Raw genomic sequence first — 17,432 nt, forward strand, 5'->3', positions numbered from 1 at the left:
AATAGGGGGATCCTCCGCTATGGGAGTCGATTGTGTGTACCAGATGACATTGGGCTAAAAGGAGACATTATGAGATAGGCTCATAATGCAAGATACAACATTCACCCCGAAGCCACCAAGATGTATCAAGATATGAAGAAAGTTTACTGGTGGCCAGCTATGAAGAAAGAAGTGGCACAGTTTGTGTCAGCCTGCGAAGTTTGTCAGAGGGTGAAGCTGGAACATCAGAAGCCGGCTGGAATGCTTAACCCGCTACCTATTCCAGAGTGGAAATGGGAGAATATAGCTATGGACTTCGTAGTGGGGTTACCGGCAGCGTCCAACAGATTGGACTCCATATGGGTGATTGTGGACAGACTCACCAAATCTGCTCACTTCATCCCTGTCAGGAGTGGCTACTCTGTGGACAAGTTGGCGCAGGTGTATGTAGATGAGATAGTCAGACTGCATGGGGTTCCTGTTTCTATAGTGTCAGATAGAGGACCCCAGTTCACCTCTAGGTTTTGGCGGAGTCTACAAAATGCCATGGGTACTAGGTTGGATTTCAGCACTGCCTTCCACCCCCAGACGGACGGACAGTCGGAGAGGACCATCCAGACTATCGAGGATATGCTTAGAATGTGTGTGTTGGACTTTGGCTGTTCTTGGAGGCAGCATCTACCTTTGGTGGAGTTTGCCTACAATAACAGCCATCATGCTAGCATCGGGATGGCTCCATATGAAGCTTTGTACGGGAGGAAGTGCAGGTCACCTGTTTGCTGGGAGGAAGTTGGAGAAAGGGCCTTGGCAGGGCCTGAGCTAGTAGAGATCACCAGCAGGGTGGTACCCATAATCAGAGAGAGAATTAAGACGGCTGCAAGCAGACAGAAGAGTTATGCAGACATCCGCAGAAGACTAGTAGAGTTTCAGGAGGGGGATCTGGTATTGCTCAAGGTGTCTCCAATGAAAGGAGTGGTTCGGTTCGGGAGGAAGGGTAAGCTGGCTCCGCGGTACATCGGACCCTTTGAAGTCTTGCAAAAGATTGGGAATGTATCGTACAACCTAGATTTGCCTGCTTCAATGGAGAGAATCCATCCGGTTTTCCATGTTTCTATGTTGAGAAAGTTCGTGTCAGATCCGGGCAAGGTTCTTAGTGAGCCTGATGTGGAGATCCAAGAGAATCTCACCTATGTTGAGCAGCCAGTACGGATCATAGACACCCAGATCAGAAAGCTAAGGAACAAGGAAATCCCGATGGTGAAAGTCCTTTGGAACCACCACAATTTGGAAGAATGTACTTGGGAGACACGGGAGTCTATGCTCCGGCAATATCCTCATCTCTTTTAAGGTTAGTCTCTATGTATTTCATGTATGTATGCTATGTTGTTTGCTATGTATGTACTAGTTGAGGAACATTCGGGGACGAATGTTCTTAAGGGGGGAGAATGTAATACCCGGCTAGACTCCGGTATCGGAATTCCTACCGTCCGGTGGAATCTCGGATGCCGGAGACCTCTAGAATGGTAGAATCATGTTTTATAAAAATGTTTTAATGTGTTTTATGGTTTTAAGTATGAAATTAAATGAGTTTTTGCATGAAAAGTCCTTGGAGGAAAACCCAGGTTCGGCCGCCGAAAGTCAAGTTCGGCCGCCGAACATGCATGCGTTTTGGAGGCACGTTAGGCCCCCGAAAGCATGAGTTAGGGAAGTCCAGTTTCGGCCGCCGAAAGTCAAGTTCGGCCGCCGAACATTGCATGGATGCGGAAGCGCATTCGGCCCCCGAACGTGGCCTGGCCAGCCACCTATAAAAGGGGCACTTAGCCGAAATGGGCGAGTTTTCTCCCATTTTCGGCCACAGCAAGCTTCCGACCTTCCCTTTGCAACTCTTGTGTTCTTCCTCCAAATCTCTTCCATTTTTCTTGAGTTTTAAACTCACATTGCAAGTTTTGAGCATTTAAACCAAGTTTTGGAGCTTTGGGAACTCAGGAGCTCATTTTCGTGGATCTCCAAGTTTAGGTCGTCTCCCTCTCGATCTTCAAGAGGTAAGAGCCGATCTTAAGCTCCTTATGTGTTTTTAAATAAGTTTTATGCAAGATCTATGGGTAGAAATGCATGTTAGGTTATATGTTGAGTTATGGGTTAATATTGATGTTTTGAACAATGTGTGTTGATTGTGTGTGTTTGAAGTGTTGTAGTTGGGGTATATGACTGTTTGAGACCCCTAGGAACTTGTATGCATGTTTTGGTTGAGATTTATGCATGATTTGAGGTTTTGGGAGGCAAGGGGTTCATGTGAACCAAATTTCTGCCCTTCTGGCAGAAACCAGGTTCGGCCGCCGAAGGGAGTTTCGGCCGCCGAAGGGAGTTTCGGCCGCCGAACCCCCCTTGTGGAGGCAGCATTCGGCTACCGAAGCTTGCCCCCGAAAGAAGACTTTCGGATCTGTCTGGGAGGTTCGGCCGCCGAAGGTGCCGCCGAACCTGCCTGACTTTCGGCTCTGGAGGGACTTTCGGCCGCCGAACCTGCCGCCGAAAGTGCCATGTTCAGCCATTTCTTGCATGTTTTTATGTGATGTTTTCAGGATGTTTTAGGGGGTTTTTGGGGAGTATTTTAGAGTTATGTTCAAGTATGTTTGGTCCCTCATTTGAGTCCACATGTGTAGGTTCGGACCCGAGGAACCGAGGACCCCAGCAGTGAGGTCAGCTGCTTCGGTGTTGTCAGAGTCAGCCAGAGGTGAGTGGAACTAAACTTAATCTTTTAAATTAAATGTTTTATCATGTTTCATGCATCATGATCATGCAATAGGGTGATTGCATTAGTTTCACGAATATGCCGCATTGCATCATGTGTTGTTGATGTGGGTGAATGTTGGATGACCCAATTAGTCCATGACAGGAAGACCAGGACCCCATTCTACGGCCTGGCACGGAAATGAAAGACCAGGACCCCATTCTACGGCCTGGCACGATTGTGGACTCGAAGACCAGGAGCCCAGAGGAGGCCTTGGAATAATGGTAAGTAATATATGTATGACAGGAAGACCAGGACCCCATGCTACGGCCTGGCACCATGTTAGCTTGGACTAATTGGTGACAAGTTCACCCAACCCTTATGTGAATTGTCTGTGTTATGATGCATTTCATTAAAGCATAGTGTTAAAATGTTTTATAGTTCAGCTCACTGGGCTTTTAGCTCACCCCTCTCCCTTTACCCCCAGGCTTGCAGGTACAGTATAGTGCGGGAGTCCGGATAGAGTAAAGAAGTCATGCTTATGTAATAGCTAGCAATGGACATGATCAAATTGTAATGTAAAAGTACAGTATAGTTATGTAAGAGGTTTATGGATGTTAGTGTGTGCTTGACCATAGATTGTGCTATCCCTTTAACACATGATCTTAGAGATTTTTACGATGTTTATGTAAACCAACTCAACGTATGTTATGTCACCCCTTGGGGGCACTGATGAGATCCCACAGAGGGATCAATGTTATGTTAATGTTTATGCACAGGTTGAGTTTGGTTGATGTTCATGTAAAGAAAAGTTTTAATTTTTATGTATGTTGTGGATCATGTATGGGATTATACAGGTTTACAGGTTATATGTCAGGCTTGCTACGGGTCCCGGCGGCCTTAAGCCGATCTGGATCCTAGCGCCGGTAGCGGTCCGATTTTCGGGTCGTTACAATAGCAATAGGTCCCCTCTTCTGTTATGAACGAAGTCTTTTCTTCATCTGACCTGTCCATTGGAATTTGGTGATAGCCAGACATAGCATCCAAAGAAGACATGTAATCAAAACCGGCCGTAGAGTCGAGCATTTTATTAATATCGGGGAGGGGGTAACAATCTTTTGGACAGGCCTGATTCAGGTCGGTAAAATCTATGCACATCCTATATTTGCCATTGGCTTTTTTGACTAATACAGGATTTGCTAACCACTGCGGGTACATGACTTCCCTAATAAAGCCTGCCTCTTCTAACTTCTGTACTTCTTCCCTAATGGCCTGTTGCTTCTCCCTTCCTACCACCCTCTTCTTCTGCTTTACTGGTCTGGCGTCGGAGAGAACGTTCAGCTTATGGGTCATCACCTCAAGGTCAATCCCGGGCATGTCAGAGGGCTTCCAGGCGAAGCTCGATGCGTGGCCTCGGATCAAGGTCATGACTTCAGTTTTTTATTCTTCAGTGAGGCTAGCATTGAGACTGAAGATTTTATCTGCTTCTGCTTCTGATAAAGGAAAAGTCTCCAGTTTTCCGACCGGCTCTGTTCTGGTTTCTTTTTCCTCGTCCCTGACCTCTAACACCTCTGAGTCGAGTCTCTCTGCCGCCGGGCTCGGCTCCGCCACTGTGGCTAAGTATACTGCTCTCGCCTCCTCCTGGCTTTCCCGGACTACTCCTACTCCTGCCTCAGTGGGAAACTTCAACGCCAGATATCTGATACTGATGACCGCCTCGAAGTCAAACAAGGTAGGCCTCCCCAAGATGGCGTTGTAGCTCAATGGGAGTTTGACCACTAAGAACACCGCATAATGGGTGCGAATTCTTGGTGCTTCGCCTAGGGTGAGAGCCAGCTTCACTTTTCCTTCTACGGGTACTGGTACCCCTCCAATCCCCTTGACCGGTGCCTGATCTCGAACTAGCTGTTCTTTGGGGATTCCCATCTGTTGGAAAACCCGGTAGGGTAATAAGTTCACCTTGCTCCCATCATCCACTAAAATCTTCTTGACTCGATAGTTGTGAATGATGGCTTCAATGACAAGGGCGTCGTCATGAGGCATCTAAACACCCTGGGCATCCTCCGGAGAGAAGGTGATGGTTACTGGAGAGTGCTCGACTACCTGCATGACCTCGGCGCTGCTGCTCTCTCCCTCTCGACTCCTCTTTTTTCCCCTACGGCTCATCCGACCTCCTATTCCCCCAACAATCATGTTGATGGTCCCATTAGTCCCATCATTCACCGGTCCAGTTCCTGTCTTTCTTGGCACTTGTGCTGCCGGATTGGACTGGGGCCTCTGTCCCTATGGTTTCCTCACGAAGTTCTTGAGGTGTCCTCTTTTTATCAACCTTTCGATCTCCGTAATCAACTGGAAGCAGTTATTGGTGTCGTGGCCGTGTGTGCGATGGTATTGACAATATTTGTCAGGATCTCGCTGACTTGCTTCCGTTTTCATAGGCCTAGACCATTGGAGGAACTCCTTGTCCTGGACAGCCATGAGTACTTCAGCTCTAGAGACGTTGAGGGGGTCGATGTTTTCGGAACCCACGGGGGGAGTGACCCTTGTTCTGAGGCCCGAGGAGGGAGAGGTCTTTGGTCCCTGCGCTCCCAGGGTTGTCTATACGGCTCCAGTCTCTTGCTATGTTTTTTCTCGTGCCTCTCCGGCCTTCCTTCCTCCAGTGCTTTCCCTGTATCTGTCGCTCCTTTGGCGAACCTGCTTGTCACTAAGGCATCGTCCTGCCTTATGTATTTTTCAGCCCGCTTCATTAGCTCGGCCAGTGAGGTCGGAGGCTTCCTGCTCAATGAACCAAAGAACTCGGCTGAGGTCGTCCCCTTCTGCATGGCTTCTACAGCCCTTCCCTCATCGAGCTCGAAAATTTGCAAGGCCTCCGTGTTGAAACGAGCGACGTACTCCCTGAGCGATTCGTCTCTCCTCTGCCTGATTGTTTTCAGGTAGCTCGTCTTTCTGTCTGCGGGCACTCCGGCTATAAACCGGCTGATGAAGCGAGTGGCCAGATCTCCAAAGCTACTAATACTTCCAGCCTCGAGGCTGTTGAACCACGCCCGTGCTGACCCCGAGAGCGTCGTAGGGAATACCTTGCACATCAGGGCATCTGACAAAGTTTGCAGCTCCATGAAGGTCTTGTAGTTCAAGACATGCTCCCTGGGGTTCCCGGCCCCATCGTATGCGGCCATAGACGGCATCATAAACTTCTTGGGGACGGTCTCTTGCTGCACCCACTTCGAGAATGGTGAAGAGGTGGGTAGGAGGGCCTGGTTCTGGTCCTTCATTCCTAGTTCGGCCAAGAGTTGCTCTCTCATCTTTTGCAACTTCTGGTCTACACTTTCTTCTTCCCGCCTGGGCTTCCTTTCCTGGCGGCCCTCCTCTTCCCACGTCTCGCTCCCAGCTCTTCCGGTGGTTCCGGCGGAGTAGCTATCGACTTCATCATTCTCTATCAGCTCCCTCACTCTCCTTCCGTGAACTCGAGCTTCCGGCTCTTCCTCTTCTCCGGCTCTCCTCCTCCCATCTCCGGTTTCTTGGCTGACAGTTCTGGGGTGGTTGAAGGTAAGCTGCGGTTCATTAGTCTGGGGTTCTTCTACCACTGGTGACACGTTTGTGGGGGTGCTAAGGCCCCGCTGCTGCATTATCTGCCCCAACCAGTGGGTGGTGTTTTGTAATTGGAGGGTCATAGTTTGAAGGTCTTAGTTGGATAAGGTAACGGTGGAAGCGTTCCCCACCATGCTTGGCGAGGAGTTGAAAGGGATGGGTGTTTGGTTGTTTGGTGTTGTAGGACTAGAAAAAGAGAACTGCTGCCCCTCTTGGGCAGAGCTCAGGTCATTCAGGGTGTTAAGGTTGTTATTTTCATTGTGATTAGCCATCGTGGATCTCAGTGGGTGTTGTAAAAGTGGAACTCCAGTGATGAAAAGATCTCCTTCGTTCCCACAGACGGCACCAATTGATGATCTGAGATCCAGAAAATAGGGTTTTACAATGGGTTCTGTAAAACTGGAAAAACTTAGACCTAGAGGAGAGTATTTCTCCTTTTATATGTTTCCTTTTGTCTGCTAGTGACGTGTTAACAGAACGTGTATTATTGGACCACCTATCCCTGCTACGTTGATACGGACGTACGAGGGAATCAGATCTTTGTCCCGTGCGTAACGGTCCCTGATTCTCCCCGGGAGTGCATGCGGATGGTCCCATAAGGCGAAGGGGTTGGACTCCTTCCTGATTCTGCACTGGGCCGGCAGATGAAATTGAGACTAGGCCCAAAGAGGATCTGTCCATCGGGCCGGAAGAGCTAAGCCGGCCTGTTTTGAAGAAACGGACTGAAACCCGGTCTTTGAACGGAATGGAGTGGACCTGATTCTTGGAGGGGGCCTAGAAACCTTCTTAATGGGCCTGGTCTTAGACCGGGGCGAAGAAACCCAGTCAATTTTATAATTTTATTTAAATTTGTATAAAAACTTAAATATTAAAAGAAATTTTTATCCGAAGAATATAGTGATTGATCAGCTGTGATGGAACAGAAAGAGATAATATTCTTAATTTTTAATTAAGTTTTTTTCCTATTATATAGATTAAAAAATAGTATTTTATAGATAAAATAAAAATAATATAAATATTAATGTAGCTACAGTTAATAATTACTGTACGTTTTATATATTTTATTTTTTATATAATGTAATCTACATTCATTTAATTAGTTACAAATATATAATTAAAATTGAATTATTTAAATTAATTGAAAGTTAATAAAATTTAAAATTTATATATATTTAAACTTATAAGTGAATGATAATTTTATAATTAAAATTAGCTTTTAAAATAGATAATAATTTTATTATTTAAATTAATTTATCATTAACAAAAATTCAAATTTTGAATTGTATATAAGGAATAAAAAGTTAAATTTATGGCATAAAATTATTAAAATAATAAATTTAAACATTAAATAATATTAAAAATAAGAAGTGACTATAAAAATATTAGATAATTATATATATATATATATATATATATATATATATATAATAAAACAATGTACTAAATTAATAATAATAATAAAGTGAAATATTTCTTTTCATAATAAAAAATATAATAATATTATTATTAATTTTAAATATTTTATTATATTTATCATAAGAAATATTATATGTTTATATTTTTATAGTGTTATTATAATTTTTTTAATTTAATATTTTCAATAAAATAATTACTTTATGAAAATATGTCATTTTACAATACATTTACAAATATAGCCTAATTCTTGCCTACGCTGAATCTGCATTAACCCATAATATAAATAAATAGGATTTCATGTGAACCCCACTAGCAGTTTAGACTAACACACACAGAAGATCTCCTAATCAGAGTTTAAGCAGACGTTAATACTACAATATGTTTGTTCAGAGAACTTACAGCAACTGAGTCGGTAAATTTGATCCTCGATGGCGCTTAGGAAGATCAAACAGCTGATTCTACATCATCAGTTTTCATTTCTTCTCTGTATAACTTAGTGTGCAGATGCCGGGTAAAGCTAGTAGTCGTGTCTAAGAAATAAAGAATAAATGACATCGTGCAGCAGCACACAAACATGGGTATTGGCCCGAAGATCCATAGAAACAGAGGGAACGACAGATAGAAAGCGCGTAAACCAAGGGACCAGAAGAAACTTCCTCTATTCAAGTTTCTGGCAACATACTCAATGGAATCCTTTTTGCCTACTGATGTAGGTACAGTAGCCAAGAAACTAACATGAGCATAGTATCTAATTGACTGCACATTGCAAAGAAAGGCGACAAGGAAGCATAGCAGAATAGAGAAGTACTTAATTGAGGAAACAATGGAGTTCTTATTTCCATATACTAGTTGTGAGGCTGTGTTCCCGGAGTTTGATGTGCTGCTTACAAACACACTGATCAATGAGCTGAGAGTGATTGCTGTTGTTGCTAAAAGTGTAGATGCCATTATGTTGTTACGTATTGTTTGAACCGCCAAAACTCCATTCTTCAGGGGATCCTGAAATTTACAGTCAATATTGTCAAATTGGAAGTTTTATCTGTAACAAATTCTAAAACAAAATTTCAGGTAAAAAGAAAAAAAGTAGTGTATGACGAACTATAAACCACTACTTGCTCAAACAACAAGTAACCAAGCCTTACATATGGATTATGGGCTAATCTCCTCGCTATGCATCAACTCTAGTCTGTGTCATGCATACAAAGTTGATACAATCATTGGTTTTGCATACATGCCAAGCATGTATTTCAATTGAAAAGAAAGGAGAGCTTGAGCACTTCAAAAACTATGGTTCATTTGTTTTTCCAAGAAAACCTTAACAATGAGTTCAGTGACAATGCTAGATTCTTGTTATCAACCATAAGCAATCAACAGTCGATGAATGCAGCAGCTTTAATTCTAACCAATGGAAGTTAAGCAATAACTTCTTCAACCTAAGGAAACTGAAGAAGTTGAAGTTACAAAAGGTGATAAAGAAGATGTTATATAAGAGTTCCATTGCAGAACAATCAGGATTGGAGGAAAGCAAATCGAGAAACCCAAAACTGAATCCATATAGAGATGTAGTTTACAGGCTACAGCCGTTAGCCTTTACATAGACTTTACTGAATCAAAATTACAACCCAATTGTAAGATAAACATATGTAAAATTTTCACCCAAGGATGCTTCTAGTTCTACATAATGATTAAAACAATTAATCCTGATTGCCTACAAAATTAGCAAGGAACTTCACAAACTCTCTTTCAGGACTCGGAATGAAAGAATCAACCTAGCTGAGCTTCTAGCAAGCGCCCACAAAAGGGGTTTAATATCTCTAACACATGCAGCTTGGAAATACACAGCCCTGCCACACCTCATGTTCACATATAGTAATAAGAAGAAACTCTAAAATCATGTCAAGAAACAACTCAACCGGTGAGATAAAATTTGCAAATAAAGGGATAAAAGTAGGTTTTAGCATATTTAACCCTTTCAATAATTAACCATACAGCTCTAACCCCCACTTAGTCATCATCATGACCGCCAAAAGAAAACCACCCAAAAAAAATAAAGATAAAACACAACTACATATCCATATTCTATCAAAAAAATTCTCATGAATCAACCTTCTGTCCGAGGTGAACCTCCATTACCAACTGTCATGAACACTAATGGAGATGAGATTCACTTTGCACAAATAACTTGGTCAAAGTTCTCTTCTGTTTTGTTCATGACACCTAAATATTGTTCAATTCTTATAAAATCTGGCCATGGGCTATAGCCAATCTCTACTCCTTAACATACTGTCTTGAAATACCACAGTTGGTCTGCAAGGCACCATTGACTGACGTAACATGACACATCTCCAAACATAACACAACAAACTGATATGACATACTCAACCTTCAAAACACAGATGTATCCTCAAGATAATACAACCAATCTATATAATATATATAGAGAGAGAGTGATCACAATAGATTAAAACATACTAACCAACATAAAGGGTGGCAATGGGGTGGAAGTTCCCCATTCCGTATAGATATCTGCTCCAAAATGGTAGGAAACCTCAGTTTTTTCTCTCATGCGCCCTACGCACAGGAAACCATAAACACTGGAAACACAATACCTATACAACTCTTGTTTAGACTTTAATGAGTATTATATTTCAATATAGCTAAATTAAAAAAATTATAATGAAAAATCATGAAAAAGAAATGGGGAATAGGGATCCCTGCAGAGACAAATATGGGGATCCCACTAGAGGAACACTGGGGAGACATGAATTACGACTGTACACTGCCAAACTAATCTACTTTAGTAAACAGTGACCCCTGGTCACCAAGCAAACACTGCACAAGAAAATAAATTAGCCTAAAGCAGTAGGCTTCTTACGGCTCACTCGCACAGTTATGATAATATGTTGGTTTAGTATTCAAAGATCAACTCTTGAACCACATTCCTTGTCACATAAAATTTCCTATCCAAAACCCACCTGTCACCCTTCTCTTCTTTCTTAAAAAATAAAATAATAAAATAAGGTAAAATTAAATCAATAAATATTCAATCACAAGGATTCTTCCTGGTATTAGAAATGTATTCTTGCTAGCTGAAACACACAATTAACTGTTAAAATACACGTAGAAAGAAAAAAAAAAGGGAGAAAAATCAGAAACTCCTTAGAAACAGCCAAAAGTATTTATATAGGCAAACGACAGCAGATGCTATTGGACAAGTCCAAAGAAGTATTCTTCCAAAGTTCAAAACATGTAATTAGTAAAATCACAGTGGAAGGAAAAATTAAGAACAGATTCTAAGGCATAATATAAAGTAACTAAAATTAAACAGGAAAGGGTTTACATTTCCACTAATAATTAATGAAAGGAGAATGATCCAAAAGGATTCCTGGAAGATCATGATAACCAACTTTTTGGGAAATCAAGAATTCCTCTGAGAGGAGGAAAAAAGAAGAAGAAAATGAAAGAAAAGCGGAGAGATGGAAAAGGGAAGTTACAGTCATAATAGAAAGGACCCATTGATGACGGGAATCAGCATTGATGCCAATGACAGTGCGGCGAGGGTATCTGAGAATGGTGAAAAGAAGCCAAGAATGGTATAATCCCATCACCAACATGCCCAAGGGCACCAGCACATAGTCTAAACTCTGCTCCTCCATCGTCATCATCTCTCTCTCTCTCTCTATCTCTCTCTTACAGGAGAAAACAGAGTCGGTTCCATTAGATGAAATCGTTATAAGTGGTAATAAATAAATAAAAGAATGGAAGCTGTCGGGGCCCACACGCTCTTTCCCTTTTCCTTTATTGGTCAATTCGTTTTAAAACCCAACTAAATTAAATTAATTTAAAAATAATAACATAATCAATCAAATTAAAGTACGAATTATATTAAATTAAATTAAATTGTTGAAATTATACAAAGAATTGAATTATTAAAAGTTTTATTCAATTGTGCGTAAACCCTCCTCCTCCCCTTCCTCTGATGTACATCTACGTATTTGAAACTGTATATGGTTTTTTCACACACTGACATGTTTTTTCCTGAAATCCCTACATGCATTGAATTGGGTTGTTGTTTTAATTTATATTTATAGAATTGCATATGAATTCCTTAACCTGTGAACTATGAGATTTGAATTTGATATTATTTTTAAATAAACTTCAATTAAATTGATTGTAGTTGTGTAGTTGTATAGTTGTGAAGTTGTACAATTGAATTGATGAATTCCCTAACCTTCAGTTAAATGTAGTTGTGAATTGGATTGATTGTATACTAGTATTAGGGTTTATGGTTCTTGATTGGGGTTTAAATTGGGATTTATGCTTAATTGCTTATTTTATATCGTTATTAATTAAGCTTATATTCAATTGATTAAATTAAATTCAATGGTATAATTAATTATTATTAGGTGAATTATGGAGTCACAAAATAATCGGCTACTCCTAAAGAATACTAGTGGTTCTAATCAAACTGGTAATACACTTCAACAGAAACAACTACATCATTAATAGCGAAAGAGCAAACCAATAAGGGCAAGGTCTCTAGTTCGGGATGACTTCACCAAATTCAAGAATGACAAAGTGAATTAAAAGGCTAGTATAATTACTATAAAAAGGAATTTTATTGTGACCAAAAAAGAAATGGAACCACTGCACTTACGAATCATATGAATTTATGCAAAAAGTACCCACAGTCCATTAAGACTAGACACGCATAATTATCATTTCAAAAAAATACAAGTGAGAAAAATGTGGATGATTTAGACACATTTACTACTTGGACATTTTTCTACTTGAAGTATGATGAAAATGCAATTAGAGAAGCTATTATCCATATGATAATCATTGATGAATTATCTTTTAGATATATAGAAAGAAAAGGTTTTAAAAGATTAATGAGAGTAATTTGTCTAAGATTTAGGATTCCCTCTTGGTGGATAATTTCACGTGATTATTATCATTTGTTTGTTGAGGAGAGATCAAAATTGAAGTCTTTCTTTAAGAAAAATTATCAAAGAGTGAGTCTTACTATAGATACTTGGACATCATTTCAACAAATTAATTTCATGTGCATCATTGCTCATTTTATTGATAATGATTGGAAGTTGCATAAGAGAATCATTAATTTTGATCCTTTTTCAAGTTATAAAAGTGAAGCAGTAGGTAGGACAATTAAGACTTGCTTGCTAGAGTAAGGGTTAGATAAAATATTCATTGTTACAGTTGATAATGTTAATTCTAACGTAGTCATGTCTTATTTGAAAAAGTAGTTTGCAAATTGGAGTGCTAGTGTTGCTAACTCTACTTACTTGCACTTGATATATATGACACATATCATCAATTTAGTTATCTAGGATGGCTTGAAAGATGTGAATGATTCAATAATGAAAGTAAGGGAAGTAGTAAGTTATATCAGAAGTTTCTAGCTAGGTTGAAAAGGTTTAATGAATATGTGCTTCATGAAAAAATTGAAAGCAAATATTTATTATATTTAAATGTGCCAACTAGATGGAATTCAATTTGATATTGAATACAACTAAAAAATATAAAAGGGCATTTAGGAGGTACGAATCATAAAATCACATGCTTAAGATTGATATGGAAAGGATGCACTACAAAAAACTTTCGAATTACGAATGGAATTTTCCGTTGTTAATCCAGTAAAAATGTGTTGGTAAAAGAATTACCAATGGATTATAATCCGTTGTTAAAAAGCTCATTATTAAATTTTTACCAACGGCTTTCAACTCCGTTAGTAATACTAACGCATTTACTAATGGGGTTTCTGTTATTATTACTAAAAAATTTAAAATCCATTAGTAAATTGAGAGAAAAATAATTTATTAACATATGTGAAATCCGTTGATAAATCCGTTAGTAATTTACTAACGGAACGGATTGCAATCCGTTAGTAAATCCATTAAAAATTTAAATAATTTTAAAATAATTATTATTTTGATTAAATAATAAATTTTATTAGTAATATTTTTTTATTAATTCAATAAAATTTAAAATTATATTATTATTGTTATTGAATTTTTAATTTATGTCCAATATTTATTAGAAATACATAGAAAGTGAAAATAAGAGAAAAGTAAATGAGAGAAAATAATAAAAAAAGAAAGGAAAAAGAGAAAAATAAATAAAATAATAGAAAAATAAAAATTATGCAAATGAAGGAAGAATGAGGGTAGAGTAAAAGCTTATTAGAGAAATGAGAAAAAAGAAAAATGATTAGAGAAGAAAATAAATAAAGGGAAATAATAAAAAAATATAAATAAAAAGAAAATGATAAAAGAAAATAATATGAGAGAAAATAACATGAATGAAAATTATAGAGGAAATGGAAGAAAATTAGAGGAAATGGAAGAAAATGATGGAAAAAAAATGGAGAAAGTGAAAGGAAAACTATGGAGAGAAATGGAGAAAAATGAAGAAAATAATAGAAGAGGGACGAGAATGAGAAAAAATGATCGGAGATAGAAAGAAAAATAATAAAAAAATGATTTAAAAAAATTGTGAGATATAAAAGTGAAATGAAAGAAAGTCATAAAAAAAAGAACGAAAATGAGAGAAAGGAAAAGAAAGTGGAAGAAAAGTAAATGATAAAATGAATGAATGATTAAAGAAGAGAATTGTTATTATATTTATAAATGTGGATTACTAACGGATTCACAATCCGTTGCTAAATTTAAAAAAAAATTGGGTTTTTTCCTCCAAGAATTATCGACGGATTTGAAATCCGTTAATAAATCCGTTGGTAATCGAAAAATATGGATTTTTAAAAAGAGAACGCGGAACTTTTACGGGAGATTTCATTTTAAATTTACCAATAGATTTACTAATAGATGACATCTGTTGGTAAATTCAACACTTTTTTTACTTACTAATTTAATGATAAAATTTAGTAATGAATTTTCAAATGCGTTAGTAATTTTTTAACATATTACTAACGAATTTGGAGTCTGTTAGAAATTTAAACATGTTTTTAATTTTACTAACGGATTGAAATCCATTAATGAATTACCAATAAATTTTAAGTCCGTAAATAAATTTTAATACTAATTATTTTATATAGGGAAAATTACTTCTTAGTCCCTGAGGTTTAACGTAATTAACACTTCTGTCCCTCTATTTTGGCGACCCAACACTTAAGTCCCTCACTTTCTCTTCCGTCCAAATTCGTAGTCCTTCCATCCATTTAAACTGTTTGGTCAAAGAGTCAAAAGTGAGAGGTGATAATTTTTTCCAGAAATACCTTTCTCTTAATGTGAAATTCCTTTTTTTTTTCTCTTTCATGTTTTCTCTAGAAGCAGAAGAAGAAGAAGAAGAAGAAGAAGAAGAAGAAGAAGAAGTTGCAGAAAAGGGTAGGAAGAAGAAGGAGAAGAAGAAGAAGAAGAAGAAGAAGAAGAAGTTGCAGAAAAGGGTAGGAAGAAGAAGGAGAAGAAGAAGAAGAAGAAGAAGAAGAAGAAGAAGTTGCAGAAAGGAGGGTAGGAAGAAGAAGAAGAAGAAGAAAGAAGAAGAAGAAGAAGAAGAAGAAGAAGAAGGAGAAAGAAGAAGAAGAAGAAGTTGCAGAAAAGGAGAAGAAGAAGAAGAAAGAAGAAGAAGAAGAAGAAGAAGAAGAAGGAGAAAGAAGAAGAAGAAGAAGAAGAAGAAGGAGAAAGAAGAAGTTGCAGAAAAGGAGAAGAAGAAGAAGGAGAAGAAGAAGAAGAAGGAGAAGAAGAAGAATGGGCATTTGGGTTTAGGTTTAGTGAGGGTTAATTTTGTCAATTCACGTGTCCCAAACGGCTATTTTGGACGGAAGGACTACGAATTTGGACGGAAGAGAAAGTGAGGGACTTAAGTGTTGGGTCGCCAAAATAGAGGGACAAAAGTGTTAATTACATTAAACCTCAGGGACTAAAAAGTAATTTTCCCTTTTATATATTATAAATTACCAACGAATTTTGAAATCCGTTAGTAATATCAATAGATTACCAACGAATTTCAAATCTGTTGGTAAATTTTTACACAATTTTTTATATTAAGAATTACTAATGAATTTTTTAATCCGTTAGCAAATCCATTAAAATTACTGATGGAAATAAAATTCGTTAGTAATTCGAAACTTTCTTGTAGTGATGGCATACTTAACTATTATAATTGGTCACTGGTTAGGAAGATGGCAGATGTGTCGGCTCATTTTTATGAGCTTTCTTTGTATATCTCAGGTTCCAAGTATATTACATTAAATCTATTCTTTAGTGAGGTAAGTGACTTGGCCCTTATAGTAAATCAATGGATTAGTAGTAATGATCTTGAGATAAAATCTATGAAATAAGGGTTAAATTTGAGAAGTATTAAGGAAATGTGGATAAATAAATAAATTTATCTATTTTATTATTGTTCTTGACTCTCGTGACAAATTTAAGTTTATGGAGTATATTTCTCTTAAATATATGATAAAGAGAAGGGTGTAGAGTTTCAATAAGGTCAAAAGTAGTTTGGTTAACTTATTTAATGAATATAAAAAAAATGTATAACCTCATATTGAGTAATTCAGTTATAGTAGTTCATAACAATCAAGTAGGAGTTGCACTACTACCGATTCAATAAATCTCAAGTCTAAATTCTCTTTTGAAGCATCACTACAATAAGCAGGAATTGAAAGAATCTGGTGGATTTGATTCAAAGATTGAGTTGAAAGTATATCTAAGTGAAACAATTCAAGAGGACAACGAGAATTTTGATGTTCTGAAACGGTGGAAAATAAATTCTAAAAGATTTTCTATTCTAAAAAAAATTGCTAGAGATATATTAGTAATTTCAATTTCTACCCTTGTCTTAAAGAGTGTTTTAGTACTAGTGGAAGAGTGTTAAATTGCTTCAGGAGTTCCTGACTCCTAAAATTATTGAGGAACTTGAAAAGTTTAAAGAGAGTATGTTTTATAAATTTTTATGTTTAGTTTAATTTTAATATTTTCATATTATATATATATTAATTTTTTAGCTTATTATTATTTACGGGATTACTAATGGTTAGAATTACTTATGGTTTAGCAGAATCATGTTATTTTATGAGATTTTTTTTTTTGAGAACTTAAATTTATTTAATGACGAGAAATCTGTGATTTTTATTTATATTTTATTTGTGCAGATTTCAGTCTTTCAGGGTATGCTCCAAAACTTTATGAGATCAAATATAATGTTAAAAGTTGTTATGAATTGATACGTTGTTGTGGATTTGTTATCATGGATTTGATATGTTGTGGTGGATTTATTATGTGGAATTGTGATTTTTATATGTACTTTTAAATTTTATATGGATTTATATATATTTTTTTGGCATTGTTATTATGTGTGGAATGCTTATGGAATTATTATACTGCAATTGGAAGTTGAAAATTAAAAAATTTGTAAACTTTGGTTTGTTCCTTATGTTCGGTTTAATTCAATCTGTGTTAAATATTTATTCATTTTTTCAATTTTTCTGAACAGAATCAAATGAATGCTATGCCCTATTATGATGTGGCCTTCCAATCTATAGAATGTGAAACTGATTCTGCAATTACGCATGCTACTCTTCGAAGTACACCAACTGTAGCTATTTTTGATATTTTTTCACAAATTCGATATGTATTCTTCCATCGGATCCCACATCAGGTCAATGTTCTTATTAATATGGTAGCTAAGTTTTGTTTAAGAAACTTATTACCTCCAAATTGGCATCAGTATAAGTAAGCGA

The 17,432-nt window shown here is 37.5% G+C and overlaps 1 protein-coding gene across 1 annotated transcript; it reads right to left on the reverse strand.

Annotated features, from left to right (window-relative positions):
* Positions 1–7,949: 7,949 nt before the first annotated feature.
* Positions 7,950–11,420, reverse strand: LOC110619146. The gene is made up of 2 exons (XM_021762408.2): positions 11,206–11,420; positions 7,950–8,710 (listed from the first exon to the last, which is right to left on the reverse strand). Exons 1-2 carry the CDS (start codon positions 11,374–11,376, stop codon positions 8,156–8,158), a joined length of 726 nt encoding a protein of 241 aa, XP_021618100.1. The 5' UTR covers positions 11,377–11,420; the 3' UTR covers positions 7,950–8,155.
* Positions 11,421–17,432: the final 6,012 nt, after the last annotated feature.

Source organism: Manihot esculenta, chromosome 1 (assembly GCF_001659605.2).
Source record: "Manihot esculenta cultivar AM560-2 chromosome 1, M.esculenta_v8, whole genome shotgun sequence".
NCBI classification, from domain to species: Eukaryota; Viridiplantae; Streptophyta; class Magnoliopsida; order Malpighiales; family Euphorbiaceae; genus Manihot; species Manihot esculenta.